Genomic DNA, 21,140 nt, shown 5'->3' with positions numbered 1-21,140 from the left:
CTGTCAGCAAACACCAGCTGTGATGTCACACATGTTGTCAAGGGCAGCCCTTTGACCCTGTCCCCACCATGTAATTCTTCGTCCACACATTTGTATTATGTCTTTACACCTAAATGGGGCCTCAGGGTCACGTATGATAAAGTCTAGCGCCGAGAAACCTGAGCTTTACTCTTACCTTGGTTCTCATTGGTGATGATCTCGAAGATGTCTGGTATCAGGGCCTCCTCTGAATGCCGGGTGTCTGAAAGAGAAGGCACATCCCCAGCTTCACATCAGCTGCTCGCGCACAGGAATAGATGGATTCATAAAGCAATTACAGAAGGTGAAACATTCACTGGGTCCAAATGTGCATCAGTGTCAATGCACAAACTGTCTATTTCTGCCAACTCGCAAAAGTGTTCATGCCCAGAGTGGGTGGAGGTTTGAGAAATGCTACGACTCCAGCTCTCTCCACGCACTCAACCCTGGATGCAACAACTGCCAGCTCTAGATGCTGAGCAGGTCCCAAGGCCCGTTCTCCTGCCAACACTGCTGCAAACCTTCATCTATCTTCATCCACCTGATGCAGACAGCTGCCGCAAACCCACCGGACATAAATGTCCACATACCCCTGAGCTGCATCCTACACAGGCATGCTCCCTGCAAAGACATGCAGTAGATGTTTAGGACCTCCTCAACACCCTCTCGCCCGACGTTGCCTTCCTCACAGAGACCTTGACTGACGCCAGCTCTGCTCCTGACATCGCAACTGCCATCCCAGACAGGTACAAGATCCTGTGAAAAGACCACTCCAACTTCCCTGGAGGAGGCCTCGCCATCGTTCAAAAAAGCTCCCTCCGATTGACAACCTCCATCTTGAACGACGCTTCGCCCCCCATGGAACACATCCATTTCCAGATCCAGCCCAACCCCAGAATGACTCTCCACAGGACACTCGCCTAAAGACCACCCGGACCCGCTCCCTGTTCACCAACACCATCACAGACTACATTGTGTTCCACTCACTTGCCTCCACAGACTAGGTACTGCTCTGAGACCTGAATTTCCACCTAGACAACCCCAGCGACTCCAATTCCACCACCCTCCTAGGGAACCGTGCCAACATTGGACTGAAGCAACTCATCTCTTCCCCCACCCACACGGTGGGACACATCCATGACCCCATATTAGACAGGAGAAACAACATTCCCTTCAGTCACACCACAGCACCTCTCTAGATAGACCACCACTGCGTCCACTTCTCCTTCTCAAAACCCACCGCACACAAGCCTATGCCATACCTCTCAGGCAGAATCTGGAGCAAGATCACCAAAGAGCACCTCACCTCCGCCCTCAACTGCATTCCTCCCCCTACCACTGCAGACGTCAACACTGCAGCAAACGACCTCCACCAATGGATCGCTGACTGCGCCAACATGCTCGCCTCCCTCCAGAACTCCGACAGAGGACTCAACACGAAAGCCACCACGTTCACCACGGACCTCCGAGAATACAAGCGCTCATGCTGATGACTGGAGAAAGCATGAAGAAACAGCAAAACCCCAGAAGCATGCACTGCCTACAGGGAAATCACCACGGCACACCACCAGCTCAACCGATCTACGAAGACTTAATTCAGGACAGAATCCTCTCCAAATCCCACAACTCCAACTAACTGTTCACCATCATACCAGAATTCACCAGACTCCCCAGCGAAACCACCGATGTCCCTCCCCCCAGGACCTCTTCAACAAACTCAGCTCTTTCTTCCACCACAAGGACGCTTTAATACAACTTCAACAACTAAGACCAAGTCACCGACCCATGACCATCCACCAGCTATGCCACCCAGCAGACCCTCCTCACCTGGACCCCATGTCATCACTGAAGACACCGCAAAGACTATGAAGAGCATCCACTCCGAAGCACTCACTGAACCCTACCCTGACAATCAACTGCACCCTCGAAACAGTCATGTTCCTGGATGCCTGGAAAAGTGCCAAAGTCTAAACCCTCTTTAAGAAGCTCTCCGCAGACCCGACGGACCTCAAGAACTACAGGCCCATCTCTCTCCTCCTCTTAGCCGCCAAAGTCATCGAGAAAATCATCAACACCCAGCAAATAACATCCTTGACTCATCCCAATCTAGATTCAGCAGCAACCACAACACCGAGACTGCTCTCCTAGCCGCCACTGACGACTTCCGCACCCTCCTTGGTCAAGGCCACTCTGCAGCCCTCATTCTACTAGACCTCTCAGCAGCCTTCAACACCATCTTCCACCTCACACTAGTCACCCGACTCCATGACGTTGGCATACAGGGAACTGCCTTAGACTGGATTTGCTCTTTCTTCTCTGGCAGAACACAAAGAATAAGACTCCCGCCCTTCTTCTCCAAACCCACAAAGATCAGATGTGGAGTACCCCAAGGATCCTCCATCATCCCCATGCTCTTCAACATCTACATGGCCCCCCTTGCAAGCATCAACACAGACTCAGCATAGTATCCTATACCGACATTACGCGGCTCATCCTCTCCCTCACAGTGGAATCCAGCATCACCAGGCACAGTTTCCGTGAAGGACTGAAGGACGTTGCATCCTGGACGAGCAGCAGCTGCCTGAAGCTAAACTTGGAGAGAACAGAAGTTCTTATCCTCGGATCCACCACCCAGTATGGGACGACATCTGGTGGCTCCCTTCCCTCAGAAACCCCCTACTCCCTCTGATAACACCCGCAACCTCTGCATCATACTCAACTCCTCATTCACCATGAACCAACAGATCAACGCTGTGTCCTCCACATTCTTCAACACCCTCTACATACTTTACAAGACCTTCAAATGGACCCCCCCCACTCCAGGAAGACCGTCACCCACTCACTCTTTACCAGCAGGCTGGACTGTGGAAACGCCTTGTACGCCGGAATCAACAAATCACTCCTTTGCAAACTCCAGACCGTCCAGAAGGCCGCAGCCAGACTCGCCCGCAGCATTTCACGACACTACCACATCACCCAGGACCTTTTCAATCTCCACTGGCTCCTCATCGAAAAGAGAGTTACCTTCAAGCTGCTCACTTATGCCACTTATGCCTACAAAGCCCTCCAAAGCACTGGACCCCAACACCTCAACAGAAAAATCTCTTTCCACGGCCCCAAGAGAAACCTTAGCTCCAACAACCTAGCCCTTGCCAACATCCACCGCATCCACAGAGCTAGAATGGGGGAAGATCCTTCTCCTACATCACAGCCAAGACCTGGGACGAACTCCCCCTCAGCATCAGACGGAGCCCTACACTGCAAGCCTTCAGAAAAGACCTCAAGACCTGTCTCTTCGGATGACCTCAGAGCTGTCCAAATCCCCCCTCCCCAGCGCCTTGAGACCCTCACGGGTGAGTAGTGAGCTCTATAAATCCCTGATTGATTAATTGACATTCTAAATCCTTTCCCAAACACTGGTTCCAAATACGCAATGGACGGTCCGATCAATAAAGCGCTCCATTTCTGTCTAACGCCAATGGTGCATAGGGGTTTGCTTCTCTGTGGATGTTTTTCTTATTCTCATGTCCGGTCTTGGCAACTTCATTTGTGCATGTAGTCAGTGGTGTGACTGCTCCTCCTTTCATCCTCACACCTTGTGACTCATAGCAGCACTATGTCCATGCACGAGGCGCACAATCACACGTTGCTCATCATTCAAGGCCGCACATCTTACTCTCTATCCCTTTGCAAATACACAAAATCTGATTTAAAGGGATTGGGTAGATAGTACTCGATGCAGCCACCACCCCCGCCCAGAGTACAGCGCTTCGTTACATACAGGCGCTATGCTCAAGTTCAAAGGTATCACGACTAAAAATGTACTTACGATTTTTCTCCAGTTCATAGAAAATCTGCAAAAGAGAAAAGTGATATTTTAATCACTCAGTGTAAGTATAAGGATATTAGAACTTTGGGAAACTCAAAGCCATGTTTTAAAAGATGACATAAGATGTACTTTGGGCTATATGTCAAAATATGGAAACGACAAACCTCGACCTGCAATGGTATGGGCTGCAGGGCATCACCTGGCACAGTATCATCAAGGTAAGAGTATATTGGGGAGCTGGGATTTACTGTTCCCATGCCTCCTGGTTGACTCTTCTTGTCGATACTGGGCAGCTGATATCTTGCGGTCAATATTGTTGCGATCGATAATGAAGCGTCGATATGGTGGTTAAACACTGTGGCTCCGGGCATGGCTTGGCCCCTTGTTTCAAGCACTCAGGGTTGCACAGATGTCAAGGGTGAAGTCTGTGGCTCATCTACCGATTTGGATGCTGACTTAACTGCTGGAGGAACGTTTCGGTAAAAAATGTCACAAGAACAAATGGCCTTCAGTAGCACAGATGGCTCCGATGATGTACAGAGTTCTCGTACAATGTAACAGAAGAGTCTGTTGAGTTGTCCATGGGTATCTCAAGTAGGACCATCTGATGGCCGCACTAATCCTGATTTGGGTGCAAACTCCTCCTTGCGCCCAAATTGGAATTCAAATGTGCGTGCTAATTCCATACTCGCAGGTTTTTGGCAAGCAAGATTTCATCCTGGTAAAAAGTGGCAGAAATGGAGCAGGCAGACTCCACAAAATCCAAAAATATTTACATCTTCTAGCACATGCGATTTAGGCTCCACCCTGCATTCTGAGACCCCAAATGCAGAAAACCGAGCACTTTGTGCAATGGCCCAGGGCACATGTCGGGGGTACACTTGGGTGGACGGCGTCCAACTATTATTATTATTTTTGTTGTTGTATTTATTTATGAAGTTTTATATAGCGCTAACAAGACCCGGGGTATCAGAGCGCTTTACACACATAAAGGAAAAGAAGAAGTTGCATTACATCGTAGGACATGAGGAATCATAGAATATATCCACAGGGTTAACGCCGTCCACCGTGCCAAGAGGTTGGGCCCCACTGAATAATGTGCTGAACTCGTCCCGGTGTCATTTTTAAACACCAGGACACATTCAGCAGCGCCTGCACATTGCCTGCTTCCCATAAGCAACAAAGTGCAGGCAGGGGCGGGGCATTCTCATTTCAGACTAATCTGGACTCCTTTCGTTCAGTCTCCTGGCTGGGAGCAGTCAGGAGCCTCACACCTAGAAGCAGAGGCGTCACAAAGGCTCACACCTTGTAAGCACGTCACACACACCTAAGGGAGGCAGATTTTCACTTTGTTCTGGCTCGGTTTTCAAGATATGCGTGCACTGTCATAATGTCAGATGTGTTGGTATTTCCCAGTATTTACACAAAATAAATAGCATTTATATAGCGCTTACTACCCCTGAGGAGGCGTTCAAGTCAAGTCAAGTCAAAGGATTTGTATAGCGCACTACATACCCAGAGGGTCTCAAGGCGCTTAAGAGGGGGTGGGGAGTTACTTGTCAAATATCCACGTTTTAAGTTGCTTTCTGAATGCTAGGTGGTTCTGGGTGAGGCGAAGGTAAGTGGGAAGAGAGTTCCAGGTCTTAGCTGCCTGGTAGGAGAAGGATCTACCTCCCATGGTGGTCTTGTTGATGCGAGGTACAGTGGCAAGGGCTTGGTTGGAGGATCGAAGCTGGCGGGAGGGGGTGTAGAAGGACAGTCGTGTGTTGAGGCATTCTGGTCCGATTTCGTAGAGTGCTTTGTGTGCGTGGGTTAGGAGCCGGAAAGTGATCCTCTTATTGACGGGAAGCCAGTGGAGGTCCTTCAGGTGACCAGAGATGTGTTCTTTGCCGGGGATGTCTAATATGAGCCTGGCAGAGGCGTTTTGGATTCGTTGGAGTTTTTTCTGGAGTTTAGCGGTAGTCCCGGCGTATAGGGTGTTTCCGTAGTCCAGGCGGCTCGTGACCAGTGCGTGGGTGACCGTTTTCCTAGTTTCGGTGGGGATCCAACGAAATGTTTTTTTGAGCATGCGAAGAATGTTGAAACAGGATGAGGAGACGGCGTTGACTTGTCTGTTCATTGAAAGTGAGGAATACAGGATGACGCCCAGGTTCCGTGCGTGGTCTGTCGGGATGGGCGCTTTTCCAAGGGCTTCTGGCCACCAAGAGTCGTCCCATGCGGAGGGGGAGGAACCTAGGATGAGGACTTCTGTTTTATCGGAGTTCAGTTTCAGACGGCTGTGTTTCATCCATTCGGCTACTTCTTTCATTCCTTCATGTAGGTTGGTTTTGGCGGTGCTAGGATCATTGGTGAGTGATAGGATCAGTTGAGTGTCATCCGCGTAGGAGATGATGTTGAGGTTGTGTGGGCGGGCGATGGCCGCGAGGGGGCTCATGTATACGTTGAAAAGGGTGGGGCTGAGTGAAGATCCTTGTGGTACGCCGCAGATGACTTCAGTGGCCTCTGACTTGAATGGTGGGAGGCGGACTTTCTGGGTTCTTCCGGTGAGGAACGAGGTGATCCATTCCAGTGCTTTTCCTTGGATTCCGATGTTTCTGAGTCGCTGTAGAAGAGTGCTATGGCAGGCTGTGTCAAAGGCTGCGGAGAGGTCGAGGAGGATGAGGGCGACTGTGTCTCCATTGTCCAGTAGAGTTCGAATGTCGTCTGTTGCTGCGATGAGGGCGGTCTCAGTGCTGTGTTTTGCTCGGAAGCCGGACTGTGAGGAGTCGAGGGATTTGTTGGCTTCGAGGAATGCGGCGAGCTGGTTGTTGACCGCTTTCTCGATGACTTTGGCCGGGAAAGGCAGGAGTGAGATAGGGCGGTAGTTTTTGAGTTCGGTGGGGTCCGCTGTGGGTTTTTTCAGAAGGGCGCAGAGTTCAGCGTGTTTCCAGCTTTCTAGGAAGGTGGCGGAGTTGAGGGAGCAGTTGATGACGTCTCGGAGGTGCGGTGCTATGATGGAGTCTGCTTTGTTTGTAATTCATTGTACAGAGTGTGTTACATAAAAAAGTGGGGCATTACAAGGTGTAGGAGTCTTCAGTAGCTCACTGTGCTATATTAAAAGCTTTACAATGCAACTGCAAGTAACATAAGGATCTCCGTCTTCAAAGCAGTAACCCACTTATCTATCTACATAAAATAAAATCTGTCATATGCATGTTACATGATGTGCTTTGCACTAACCCTCTATGCTACTTTGAGTCAAAACTGAGGCTAAACATAACACAGATTTTTCCAGCAAGTGCATTAACCTCCAGAGTTATCTCACAATTATTATTCAATCAGATTCACTGGGAACACACATATCCCTGCAACAGGTGCATTAAATCCATAAGATATTTTAAAACACAGTCTTTGCAGCCAATTAACCAGGTTTGCTGTCAGTTTTCTTCTTGTTGCCAATTTCTTTGTGGCAGAGTTTAAATAAAGCTAAATGTATAAGTTCAGTGACTTAATTTGTAAAAGATTACAGGCCAGATGTAGGTAGCCCAATACCGGTCGACGACCGAAATTACTGATTTTCGGCCGCTACCGACCGGTATTGGTCATTTGAGATGTAGGGGCCAAATTTAAGGATTCAGTAATTTACCGAATTGGTAATTTAAGGAATCGGTAAATTACTGAATCCTTAAAATACCGATTTGGTAAATTACTTAATCCTTAATGCAGGGAGCACTCAAGTGAGTGCATTTCTGAGTTAAGGATTCAGTATTTACCACCAACTAAAAGTTGGTGGTAAATATCGAAAACCTTTGAAAAAGCAAATTTGTGCTTTTCCAAAGTGCCATGTGGCAGTCATACATGCCCTTAGGGCATGTATGTGTGCAACATGTGCACCCATGCACTACTCAGGGATGCAACTGGGTGTCAATGTGACACCCTGCCACCCTTGTAAGTCTTCCCCCTATTACCGATTCGGTATTTACTGAATCGGTACTTCTCCTTCATTCCTATGGGCCTCCAGGCCCATGGGAATGATGGGGAATTACCGAATCGGTAATTACCGAATTTACGGATTCAGTAAAATTTACTGACTCAATACCTACATACCATTTACCGATTCTGAAATACCAAATCGGTAAAATTCGGTATTTTAGAATCGGTAAATAGTATTTACCTACATAAGGCCCTAAGTCCTAAGTATGGCATTTGTGGCACCCTTGAATTTTGTATTTTATGTGTACTGGGTGCTTTCACCACCACCTAAAAGCCAAAAGGTGCAATATCTAAGCACACACAATTTTTGCCCAGCTCAAAATCACTACCAATACCTGAGAGGCGTTACATGCGCACTGGGCTAAGTAAAACTGTCACTGGTACACACTGCAGTACAGGTGCGCTCTCTATGAAACCCACCTGAGAGGCATTACATGTGCACAGGGCTGTGTAATACTGTCACTGATATACATATATACATATATACTCTACATATATACTCTGCTGTACAGGTGCGCTCTCTGTGAAGCTCACCTGACAGGCGTAGCATGCGCACAGGGCTGTGTAATACTGTCACTGGTACATGCTCCTGCACAGGTGCGCTCTCTATGAAACACACCTGAGAGGCATTACATGTGCACAGGGCTATGTAATACTGTCACTGAAATACTCTCCTGCAAAGGTGCGCTCTCTGTGAAGCACACCCGAGAGGCATTACATGTACACTGGGCTGTGTAATACTGTCACTCATAAACACTCTCCTGTACAGGTGCGCTCTCTGTGAAGCACACCTGAGAGGCATTACATGTACACGGGGCTGTGTAATACTGTCACTCATAAACACTCTCCTGTACAGGTGCGCTCTCGATGAAGCACACCCGAGAGGCATTACATGTGCACAGGGCTGTGTAATACTGTCACTCATATACACTCTCCTGCACAGGTGCGCTCTCGATGAAGCACACCTGAGAGGCATTACATGTGCACAGGGCTGTGTAATACTGTCACTCATATACACTCTCCTGCACAGGTGCGCTCTCTGTGAAGCACACCTGAGAGGCATTACATGTACACGGGGCTGTGTGATACTGTCACTCATATACACTCTCCTGCACAGGTGCGCTCTCTGTGAAGCACACCTGAGAGTCATTACATGTACACGGGGCTGTGTAATACTGTCACTCATAAACACTCTCCTGCACAGGTGCGCTCTCGATGAAGCACACCCGAGAGGCATTACATGTACACTGGGCTGTGTGATACTGTCACTCATATACACTCTCCTGCACAGGTGCGCTCTCGATGAAGCACACCTGAGAGGCATTACATGTACACGGGGCTGTGTAATACTGTCACTCATATTACTCTCCTGTCCAGGTGCGCTCTCGATGAAGCACACCTGAGAGGCATTACATGTACACGGGGCTGTGTGATACTGTCACTCATATACACTCTCCTGCACAGGTGCGCTCTCGATGAAGCACACCCGAGAGGCATTACATGTGCACAGGGCTATGTAATACTGTCACTGAAATACTCTCCTGCAAAGGTGCGCTCTCTGTGAAGCACACCTGAGAGGCATTACATGTGCACAGGGCTATGTAATACTGTCACTGAAATACTCTCCTGCAAAGGTGCGCTCTCTGTGAAGCACACCTGAGAGGCATTACATGTGCACAGGGCTATGTAATACTGTCACTGAAATACTCTCCTGCAAAGGTGCGCTCTCTGTGAAGCACACCTGAGAGGCATTACATGTACACGGGGCTGTGTAATACTGTCACTCATATACACTCTCCTGCACAGGTGCGCTCTCGATGAAGCACACCCGAGAGGCATTACATGTACACGGGGCTGTGTAATACTGTCACTCATATTACTCTCCTGTCCAGGTGCGCTCTCGATGAAGCACACCTGAGAGGCATTACATGTACACGGGGCTGTGTGATACTGTCACTCATAAACACTCTCCTGCACAGGTGCGCTCTCGATGAAGCACACCTGAGAGGCATTACATGTACACGAGGCTGTGTAATACTGTCACTCATATACACTCTCCTGCACAGGTGCGCTCTCTGTGAAGCACACCTGAGAGGCATTACATGTGCACAGGGCTGTGTAATACTGTCACTCATATTACTCTCCTGTCCAGGTGCGCTCTCGATGAAGCACACCTGAGAGGCATTACATGTACACGGGGCTGTGTGATACTGTCACTCATATACTCTGCTCTACAGGTGCAGTACAGACCCATGCATTATGGTTACTGCGTTTCTTGGGTCTGCAGATGCCCTCACAGTCAGGTGCGGTGCATCTGAGAGGCTTTATGTGCACACAGGTCCATATAACACTGTTAGTTCGGCTCTCACCTGCACAGGTGTACTTACAGCGATGCACACCTGAGACTCTATGCCTACACACAACCATATATAACACTGTACATCACCACCTACACAATACCACATCCTGCCCTGTTACTGCAGCTCTCACCTGTGCCTGCACTCAGCTCTATAGACAATTGTTAAAGGGGTCTCACCCATGCCTGCACACAGCTCTATATACCATTGTTAAAGGGGTCTCACCTGTGCCTGCACACAGCTCTATATACCATTGTTAAAGGGGTCTCACCTGTGCCTGCACTCAGCTCTATATACCATTGTTAAAGGGGGTCTCACCTGTGCCTGCACTCAGCTTTATATACCATTGTTAAAGGGGGTCTCACCTGTGTTTGCACACAGCTCTATATACCATTGTTAAAGGGGGTCTCACCTGTACCTGCACTCAGGTCTATATACCATTATTAAAGGGGTCTCACCTGTGTCTGCACACAGCTCTATATACCATTGTTAAAGGGGGTCTCACCTGTGCCTGCACAACGCTCTATATACCATTGTTAAAGGGGGTCTCACCTGTACCTGCACTCAGGTCTATATACCATTATTAAAGGGGTCTCACCTGTGTCTGCACACAGCTCTATATACCATTGTTAAAGGGGGTCTCGCCTGTGCCTGCATGCAGCTCTATATACCATTGTTAAAGGGGGTCTCACCTGTGCCTGCACTCAGCTCTATATACCATTGTTAAAGGGGGTCTCACCTGTGCCTGCACACAGCTCTATATACCATTGTTAAAGGGGTCTCACCTGTGCCTGCACTCAGCTCTATATACCATTGTTAAAGGGGGTCTCACCTGTGCCTGCACACAGCTCTATATCCCATCGTTAAAGGGGTCTCACATGTGCCTGCATGCAGCTTTATATACCATCGTTAAAGGGGGTCTCACCTGTGTCTGCACACAGCTCTATATACCATCGTTAAAGGGGGTCTCACCTGTGCCTGCTCTCAGCTCTATATACCATTGTTAAAGGGGTCTCACCTGTGTCTGCACTCAGCTCTATATACCATCGTTAAAGGGGGTCTCACCTGTGCCTGCACACAGCTCTATATACCATTGTTAAAGGGGGTCTCACCTGTGCCTGCACTCAGCTCTATATACCATTGTTAAAGGGGGTCTCACCTGTGCCTGCACACAGCTCTATATACCATTGTTAAAGGGGGTCTCACCTGTGCCTGCACTCAGCTCTATATACCATTGTTATAGGGGGTCTCACCTGTGCCTGCACTCAGCTCTATATACCATTGTTAAAGGGGTCTCACCTGTGCCTGCACACAGCTCTATATACCATTATTAAAGGGGTCTCACCTGTGCCTGCACACAGCTCTATATACCATCGTTAAAGGGGCCTCATCTGTGCCTGCACTCAGCTCTATATACCATTGTTAAAGGGGTCTCACCTGTGTCTGCACTCAGCTCTATATACCATCGTTAAAGGGGCCTCATCTGTGCCTGCACTCAGCTCTATATACCATTGTTAAAGGGGTCTCACCTGTGTCTGCACTCAGCTCTATGTACCATTGTTAAAGGGGCCTCACCTGTGCCTGCACACAGCTCTATATACCATTGTTAAAGGGGTCTCACCTGTGTCTGCACTCAGCTCTATATACCATTGTTAAAGGGGGTCTCACCTGTGCCTGCACTCAGCTCTATATACCATCGTTAAAGGGGCCTCATCTGTGCCTGCACTCAGCTCTATATACCATTGTTATAGGGGGTCTCACCTGTGCCTGCACACAGCTCTATATACCATTGTTAAAGGGGTCTCACCTGTGTCTGCACTCAGCTCTATATACCATTGTTAAAGGGGGTCTCACCTGTGCCTGCACTCAGCTCTATATACCATTGTTAAAGGGGTCTCACCTGTGTCTACACACAGCTCTATATACCATTGTTAAAGGGGTCTCACCTGTGTCTACACACAGCTCTATATACCATTGTTAAAGGGGTCTCACCTGTGTCTACACACAGCTCTATATACCATCGTTAAATGGGTCTCACCTGTACCTGCACTCAGCTCTATATACCATTGTTAAAGGGGGTCTCACCTGTGCCTGCACTCAGCTCTATATACCATTGTTAAAGGGGACTCACCTGTGTCTACACACAGCTCTATATACCATCGTTAAATGGGTCTCACCTGTGCCTGCACACAGCTCTATATACCATTGTTAAAGGGGGTCTCACCTGTGCCTGCACACAGCTCTATATACCATTGTTAAAGGGGTCTCACCTGTGCCTGCACACAGCTCTATATACCATTGTTAAAGGGGGGGCTCACCAGTGCCTGCACACAGCTCTATATACCATTGTTAAAGGGGGTCTCACCTGTGCCTGCACACAGCTCTATATACCATTGTTATAGGGGGTCTCACCTGTGCCTGCACTCAGCTCTATATACCATCGTTAAAGGGGCCTCATCTGTGCCTGCACACAGCTCTATATACCATTGTTAAAGGGGGTCTCACCTGTGTCTGCACACAGCTCTATATACCATCGTTAAAGGGGCCTCATCTGTGCCTGCACTCAGCTCTATATACCATTGTTAAAGGGGTCTCACCTGTGTCTACACACAGCTCTATATACCATCGTTAAATGGGTCTCACCTGTACCTGCACTCAGCTCTATATACCATTGTTAAAGGGGGTCTCACCTGTGCCTGCACTCAGCTCTATATACCATTGTTAAAGGGGACTCACCTGTGTCTACACACAGCTCTATATACCATCGTTAAATGGGTCTCACCTGTGCCTGCACACAGCTCTATATACCATTGTTAAAGGGGGTCTCACCTGTGCCTGCACACAGCTCTATATACCATTGTTAAAGGGGTCTCACCTGTGCCTGCACACAGCTCTATATACCATTGTTAAAGGGGGGGCTCACCAGTGCCTGCACACAGCTCTATATACCATTGTTAAAGGGGGTCTCACCTGTGCCTGCACACAGCTCTATATACCATTGTTATAGGGGGTCTCACCTGTGCCTGCACTCAGCTCTATATACCATCGTTAAAGGGGCCTCATCTGTGCCTGCACACAGCTCTATATACCATTGTTAAAGGGGGTCTCACCTGTGTCTGCACACAGCTCTATATACCATCGTTAAAGGGGCCTCATCTGTGCCTGCACTCAGCTCTATATACCATTGTTAAAGGGGGTCTCACCTGTGTCTGCACACAGCTCTATATACCATCGTTAAAGGGGCCTCATCTGTGCCTGCACACAGCTCTATATACCATTGTTATAGGGGGTCTCACCTGTGCCTGCACTCAGCTCTATATACCATCGTTAAAGGGGCCTCATCTGTGCCTGCACACAGCTCTATATACCATTGTTAAAGGGGGTCTCACCTGTGTCTGCACACAGCTCTATATACCATCGTTAAAGGGGCCTCATCTGTGCCTGCACTCAGCTCTATATACCATTGTTAAAGGGGGTCTCACCTGTGTTTACACACAGCTCTATATACCATTGTTAAAGGGGGTCTCACCTGTGTCTGCACTCAGCTCTATATACCATTGTTAAAGGGGGGCTCACCTGTGCCTGCACTCAGCTCTATATACCATTGTTAAAGGGGGTCTCACCTGTGCCTGCACACAGCTCTATATACCATTGTTAAAGGGGGTCTCTCCTGTGTCTGCACACAGCTCTATATACCATTGTTAAAGGGGGTCTCACCTGTTCCTGCACTCAGCTATATATCCCATTGTTAAAGGGGCCTCACCTGTGCCTGCATGCAGCTCTATATACCATCGTTAAAGGGGTCTCACCTGTGCCTGCACTCAGCTCTATATACCATTGTTAAAGGGGTCTCACCTGTGCCTGCACACAGCTCTATATACCATTATTAAAGGGGCCTCACCTGTGCCTGCACACAGCTCTATATACCATCGTTAAAGGGGTCTCACCTGTGCCTGCACACAGCTCTATACACCATTATTAAAGGGGTCTCACCTGTGCCTGCACTCAGCTCTATATACCATTGTTAAAGGGGGTCTCACCTGTGCCTGCACTCAGCTCTATATACCATTGTTAAAGGGGCCTCACCTGTGCCTGCATGCAGCTCTATATACCATCGTTAAAGGGGTCTCACCTGTGCCTGCACTCAGCTCTATATACCATTGTTAAAGGGGTCTCACCTGTGCCTGCATGCAGCTCTATATACCATTGTTAAAGGGGGTCTCACCTGTGCCTGCACACAGCTCTATATACCATTGTTAAAGGGGGTCTCTCCTGTGTCTGCACACAGCTCTATATACCATTGTTAAAGGGGGTCTCACCTGTTCCTGCACTCAGCTATATATCCCATTGTTAAAGGGGCCTCACCTGTGCCTGCATGCAGCTCTATATACCATCGTTAAAGGGGTCTCACCTGTGCCTGCACTCAGCTCTATATACCATTGTTAAAGGGGTCTCACCTGTGCCTGCACACAGCTCTATACACCATTATTAAAGGGGCCTCACCTGTGCCTGCATGCAGCTCTATATACCATTGTTAAAGGGGTCTCACCTGTGTCTGCACTCAGCTCTATATACCATCGTTAAAGGGGGTCTCACCTGTGCCTGCACACAGCTCTATATACCATTGTTAAAGGGGGTCTCACCTGTGCCTGCACTCAGCTCTATATACCATTGTTAAAGGGGGTCTCACCTGTGCCTGCACACAGCTCTATATACCATTGTTAAAGGGGGTCTCACCTGTGCCTGCACTCAGCTCTATATACCATTGTTATAGGGGGTCTCACCTGTGCCTGCACTCAGCTCTATATACCATTGTTAAAGGGGTCTCACCTGTGCCTGCACACAGCTCTATATACCATTATTAAAGGGGTCTCACCTGTGCCTGCACACAGCTCTATATACCATCGTTAAAGGGGGTCTCACCTGTGCCTGCACTCAGCTCTATATACCATTGCTAAAGGGGGGCTCACATGTGCCTGCACTCAGCTCTATATACCATTATTAAAGGGGCCTCACCTGTGCCTGCACACAGCTCTATATACCATTGTTAAAGGGGGTCTCACCTGTGCCTGCACAAAGCTCTATATGCCATTATTAAAGGGGCCTCACCTGTGCCTGCACACAGCTCTATATACCATTGTTAAAGGGGTCTCACCTGTGCCTGCACAAAGCTCTATATGCCATTATTAAAGGGGCCTCACCTGTGCCTGCACACAGCTCTATATACCATTGTTAAAGGGGTCTCACCTGTGCCTGCACACAGCTCTATATGCCATTATTAAAGGGGCCTCACCTGTGCCTGCACAAAGCTCTATATGCCATTATTAAAGGGGCCTCACCTGTGCCTGCACACAGCTCTATATACCATTGTTAAAGGGGCCTCATCTGTGCCTGCACTCAGCTCTATATACCATCGTTAAAGGGGTCTCACCTGTGCCTGCACTCAGCTCTATATACCATCGTTAAAGGGGTCTCACCTGTGCCTGCACACAGCTCTATATACCATCGTTAAAGGGGGTCTCACCTGTGCCTGCACTCAGCTCTATATACCATTATTAAAGGGGCCTCACCTGTGCCTGCACAAAGCTCTATATGCCATTGTTAAAGGGGGTCTCACCTGTGTCTGGACTCAGCTCTATATACCATCGTTAAAGGGGGTCTCACCTGTGTCTACACACAGCTCTATATACCATTGTTAAAGGGGTCTCACCTGTGTCTACACACAGCTCCATATACCATTGTTAAAGGGGGTCTCACCTGTGCCTGCACTCAGCTCTATATACCATTGTTAAAGGGGGTCTCACCTGTGCCTGCACACAGCTCTATATACCATTGTTAAAGGGGGTCTCACCTGTGCCTGCACTCAGCTCTATATACCATTGTTATAGGGGGTCTCACCTGTGCCTGCACTCAGCTCTATATACCATTGTTAAAGGGGTCTCACCTGTGCCTGCACACAGCTCTATATACCATTATTAAAGGGGTCTCACCTGTGCCTGCACACAGCTCTATATACCATCGTTAAAGGGGGTCTCACCTGTGCCTGCACTCAGCTCTATATACCATTGCTAAAGGGGGTCTCACATGTGCCTGCACTCAGCTCTATATACCATTATTAAAGGGGTCTCACCCATGCCTGCACACAGCTCTATATACCATTATTAAAGGGGTCTCACCTGTGCCTGCACTCAGCTCTATATACCATTATTAAAGGGGTCTCACCCATGCCTGCACACAGCTCTATATACCATTATTAAAGGGGTCTCACCTGTGCCTGCACACAGCTCTATATACCATTGTTAAAGGGGGTCTCACCTGTGCCTGCACAAAGCTCTATATGCCATTGTTAAAGGGGTCTCACCTGTGCCTGCACACAGCTCTATATACCATTATTAAAGGGGCCTCACCTGTGCCTGCACACAGCTCTATATACCATTGTTAAAGGGGGTCTCACCTGTGCCTGCACACAGCTCTATATACCATTGTTAAAGGGGGTCTCACCTGTGCCTGCACACAGCTCTATATACCATCGTTAAAGGGGGTCTCACCTGTACCTGCACTCAGGTCTATATACCATTATTAAAGGGGTCTCACCTGTGCCTGCACACAGCTCTATATACCATTGTTAAAGGGGGTCTCACCTGTGCCTGCACACAGCTCTATATACCATCGTTAAAGGGGGTCTCACCTGTACCTGCACTCAGGTCTATATACCATCGTTAAAGGGGTCTCACCTGTGCCTGCACAAAGCTCTATATACCATTGTTAAAGGGGGTCTCACCTGTACCTGCACTCAGGTCTATATACCATTATTAAAGGGGTCTCACCTGTGTCTGCACACAGCTCTATATACCATTGTTAAAGGGGGTCTCGCCTGTGCCTGCATGCAGCTCTATATACCATTGTTAAAGGGGGTCTCACCTGTGCCTGCACTCAGCTCTATATACCATTGTTAAAGGGGGTCTCACCTGTGCCTGCACACAGCTCTATATACCATTGTTAAAGGGGTCTCACCTGTGCCTGCACTCAGCTCTATATACCATTGTTAAAGGGGGTCTCACCTGTGCCAGCACACAGCTCTATATCCCATCATTAAAGGAATCTCACATGTGCCTGCATGCAGCTTTATATACCATCGTTAAAGGGGGTCTCACCTGTGTCTGCACACAGCTCTATATACCATCGTTAAAGGGGGTCTCACCTGTGCCTGCACACAGCTCTATATACCATTATTAAAGGGGTCTCACCTGTGCCTGCACTCACTCTATATACCATTATTAAAGGGGTCTCACCTGTGCCTGCACTCAGCTCTATATACCATTGTTAAAGGGGGTCTCACCTGTCCCTGCACTCAGCTCTATGTACCATTGTTAAAGGGGGTCTCACCTGTGCCTGCACTCAGCTCTATATACCATCGTTAAAGGGGGTCTCACCTGTGCCTGCACTCAGCTCAATATACCATTATTAAAGGGGTCTCACCTGTGCCTGCACTCAGCTCTATATACCATTGTTAAAGGGGGTCTCACCTGTCCCTGCACTCAGCTCTATGTACCATTGTTATAGGGGGTCTCACCTGTGTCTGCACACAGCTCCATATACCATTGTTAAAGGGGGTCTCACCTGTGTCTGCATGCAGCTCTATATACCATCGTTAAAGGGGGTCTCACCTGTGCTTGCACACAGCTCCATATACCATTGTTAAAGGGGTCTCACCTGTGCCTGCACTCAGCTCTATATACCATTGTTAAAGGGGACCTCACCTGTGCCTGCACACAGCTCTATATACCATCGTTAAAGGGGGTCTCACCTGTGCCTGCACACGGCTCTATATACCATTGTTAGAGGGGGTCTCACCTGTGCCTGCACACAGCTCTATATACCATCGTTAAAGGGGGTCTCACCTGTGCCTGCACTCAGCTCTATATACCATTGTTAAAGGGGGTCTCACCTGTGCCTGCACACAGCTCTATATACCATCGTTAATGGGGCCTCACCTGTGCTGCACACAGCTCTATATACCATTGTTATAGGGGGTCTCACCTGTGTCTGAACACAGCTCTATATACTATTATTAAAGGGGTCTCACCTGTGCCTGCACACAGCTCTATATACCATCGTTAAAGGGGGTCTCACCTGTGCCTGCACACGGCTCTATATACCATTGTTAAAGGGGGTCTCACCTGTGCCTGCACACAGCTCTATATACCATCGTTAAAGGGGGTCTCACCTGTGCCTGCACTCAGCTCTATATACCATCGTTAAAGGGGGTCTCACCTGTGCCTGCACACAGCTCTATATACCATTGTTAAATGGGCCTCACCTGTGTCTGGACTCAGCTCTATATACCATCGTTAAAGGGGGTCTCACCTGTGTCTGCACTCAGCTCTATATACCATTGTTAAAGGGGGTCTCACCTGTGCCTGCACACAGCTCTATATACCATTATTAAAGGGGTCTCACCTGTGTCTGCACACAGCTCTATATACCATTGTTAAAGGGGGTCTCACCTGTGCCTGCACACAGCTCTATATACCATTGTTAAAGGGGGTCTCACCTGTGCCTGCACACAGCTCTATATACCATTATTAAAGGGGTCTCACCTGTGTCTGCACACAGCTCTATATACCATCGTTAAAGGGGGTCTCACCTGTGCCTGCACTCAGCTCTATATACCATTGTTAAAGGGGGTCTCACCTGTGCCTGCACACAGCTCTATATACCATTGTTAAAGGGGGTCTCACCTGTGCCTGCACACAGCTCTATATACCATTATTAAAGGGGTCTCACCTGTGTCTGCACTCAGCTCTATATACCATTGTTAAAGGGGGTCTCACCTGTGTCTGCACACAGCTCTATATATCATCGTTAAAGGGGGTCTCACCTGTGCCTGCACACAGTTCTATATACCATCGTTAAAGGGGGTCTCACCTGTGCCTGCACTCAGCTCTATATACCATTGTTAAAGGGGGTCTCACCTGTGCCTGCACACAGCTCTATATACCATTATTAAAGGGGTCTCACCTGTGTCTGCACACAGCTCTATATACCATCGTTAAAGGGGGTCTCACCTGTGCCTGCACACAGCTCTATATACCATTGTTAAAGGGGGTCTCACCTGTGTCTGCACCCAGCTCTATATACCATCGTTAAAGGGGGTCTCACCTGTGCCTGCACACAGCTCTATATACCATCGTTAAAGTGGGTCTCACCTGTGCCTGCACTCAGCTCTGTATACCATTGTTAAAGGGGTCTCACCTGTGCCTGCACTCAGCTCTATATACCATCGTTAAAGGGGTCTCACCTGTGCCTGCACTCAGCTCTATATACCATTGTTAAAGGGGGTCTCACCTGTGCCTGCACACAGCTCTATATACCATTGTTATAGGGGTCTCACCTGTGCCTGCACTCAGCTCTATATACCATTGTTAAAGGGGTCTCACCTGTACAGGTAAGCTCCAGCAGGTGCCCACCAGGCACACTGCCACCAGGGCCCATGCTTTGCTGTCCATTCTCTGGTTCTGGAACAGAGCTCAGGTCACCACCGGGCAATGTTTCTTCCTTCAGAGAGATGCTTCGTTGACCTTAGACCCAGTCCTTTATATACCTTGAAGAGGCTGAGCATCCTCCAATCAGCCTCCAGCCCCAAGGATGACGTCTCTTTCTGCACAGATAACAAGGTGTGTCTGTCCTGGAGAGACTGCCCTGGGTTCGCCTCTGAGGTGCCAGAGCTAAGATAATAATAAGCAGGTTTTAAGTGTGGTAAATTGGGTTTGTGACAGTCCCTGCACTGTGATATATTCCTGTTGTCTGTATCCTTTCTGTATGAGGGTGAAGTTGGGATTGGACACAGGCGCACCTTCAGGGTTTGGCTCCTCAAACAACAGCAAAAGTCCTCGAGGCACCGAAAGACCCGGAGTGGAGAAGATCACAGGAGACACAAAGAGTGCATCTGATGCGCTGGGCTTGGGTCTGGAGGGCAGATTTAATGTTTCAAGCAAAGTTAGTTCGCTTTGTAGATGGATCAGAGTTAAACAGCTGTAGATGGAAGGCAGGGCTGAGGATGAAAGGAAGGGTGTAAGAATGAAAGGCAGAGAAGTGGGATGAAAGGCAGAGGAGCAGGATGAAAGAATGAGTATAAGAACGAAAGGCAGAGGAGCAAGATGAAAGGCAGAGTAGTAGGAAGAAAGGCAGAGAAGTGGGATGAAAGGCAGAGGAGCAGGATGAAAGAATGAGTATAAGAACGAAAGGCAGAGGAGCAAGATGAAAGGCAGAGTAGTAGGAAGAAAGGCAGAGGAGTAGGATGAAAGGCAGAGGAGCAGGATGAAAGAAAGAGTGAGACGATGAAAGGAAGGGTGAGAGGATGAAAGGGAGGGTGAAAGAATGAGCGGCATGGTGGGAGAATGAAAGGCAGAGTGGGAGGATGAAAGGAAGACTGTAAGAATAAAAGCAGAGTAGTTGAAAGAAAGGAAGAGAGGGACGATGAAAGGTAGGGTGGGAGGGTGAAAGGATAAGTATAAGAACGAAAGGCAGAGTAAAAGGATGAAAGGTAGAGGAGCAGGATGAAATGCAGAGTAGTAGGTAGAAAGTAAAAGTGGCAAGATGAAAGGATGAGTATAAGAACGAAAGGCAGAGGAGTAGGATGAAAGGCAGAGTAGGAAAAAAGGTAGCGTAGCGTGGGACTATGAAAGGCATGGTGGGCGTATGAAAGCAAGGGCGGGAGAATGAAAGGAGGGGTGGAAGAATGAAAGGCTTGGTGGGAAGATGAAAGGAAGGGTTAGGAGGATGAAAGAAAGGGTGGAAGAATGAAAGGGGTGGTGGTGGTTGAAAGGAAGGGTGGGAGGATGAAAGGAAGGGTGGAAGAATGAAAGGGGTGGTGGTGGTTGAAAGGAAGGGTGGGAGGATGAAAGGAAGGGTGGAAGAATGAAAGGGGTGGTGGTGGTTGAAAGGAAGGGTGGGAGGATGAA

The 21,140-nt window shown here is 48.6% G+C and overlaps 1 protein-coding gene across 1 annotated transcript in view; it reads right to left on the bottom strand.

Annotated features, from left to right (window-relative positions):
- The window catches only part of LOC147725057 (embryonic protein UVS.2-like), a 110,324-nt gene extending 90,624 nt beyond the window's left edge, over positions 1-19,700 (bottom strand). The window contains exons 1-3 of the mRNA XM_086918154.1: positions 19,617-19,700; positions 3,848-3,872; positions 176-241 (exon numbers count right to left, since the gene is read on the bottom strand). Coding sequence (XP_086774280.1) covers positions 176-241; positions 3,848-3,872; positions 19,617-19,685 — 160 coding nt within the window. The 5' untranslated portion in view covers positions 19,686-19,700. The remainder of the gene's footprint in view (positions 1-175; positions 242-3,847; positions 3,873-19,616) is intronic.
- Between the last annotated feature and the right edge of the window lie 1,440 nt (positions 19,701-21,140).

This window comes from Lissotriton vulgaris, chromosome 4_1 (genome assembly GCF_964263255.1).
Source record: "Lissotriton vulgaris chromosome 4_1, aLisVul1.2, whole genome shotgun sequence".
NCBI classification, from domain to species: Eukaryota; Metazoa; Chordata; class Amphibia; order Caudata; family Salamandridae; genus Lissotriton; species Lissotriton vulgaris.
Note: the sequence above shows the minus strand (reverse complement) of the source record. Positions and strands in the feature narration are given on the sequence as shown.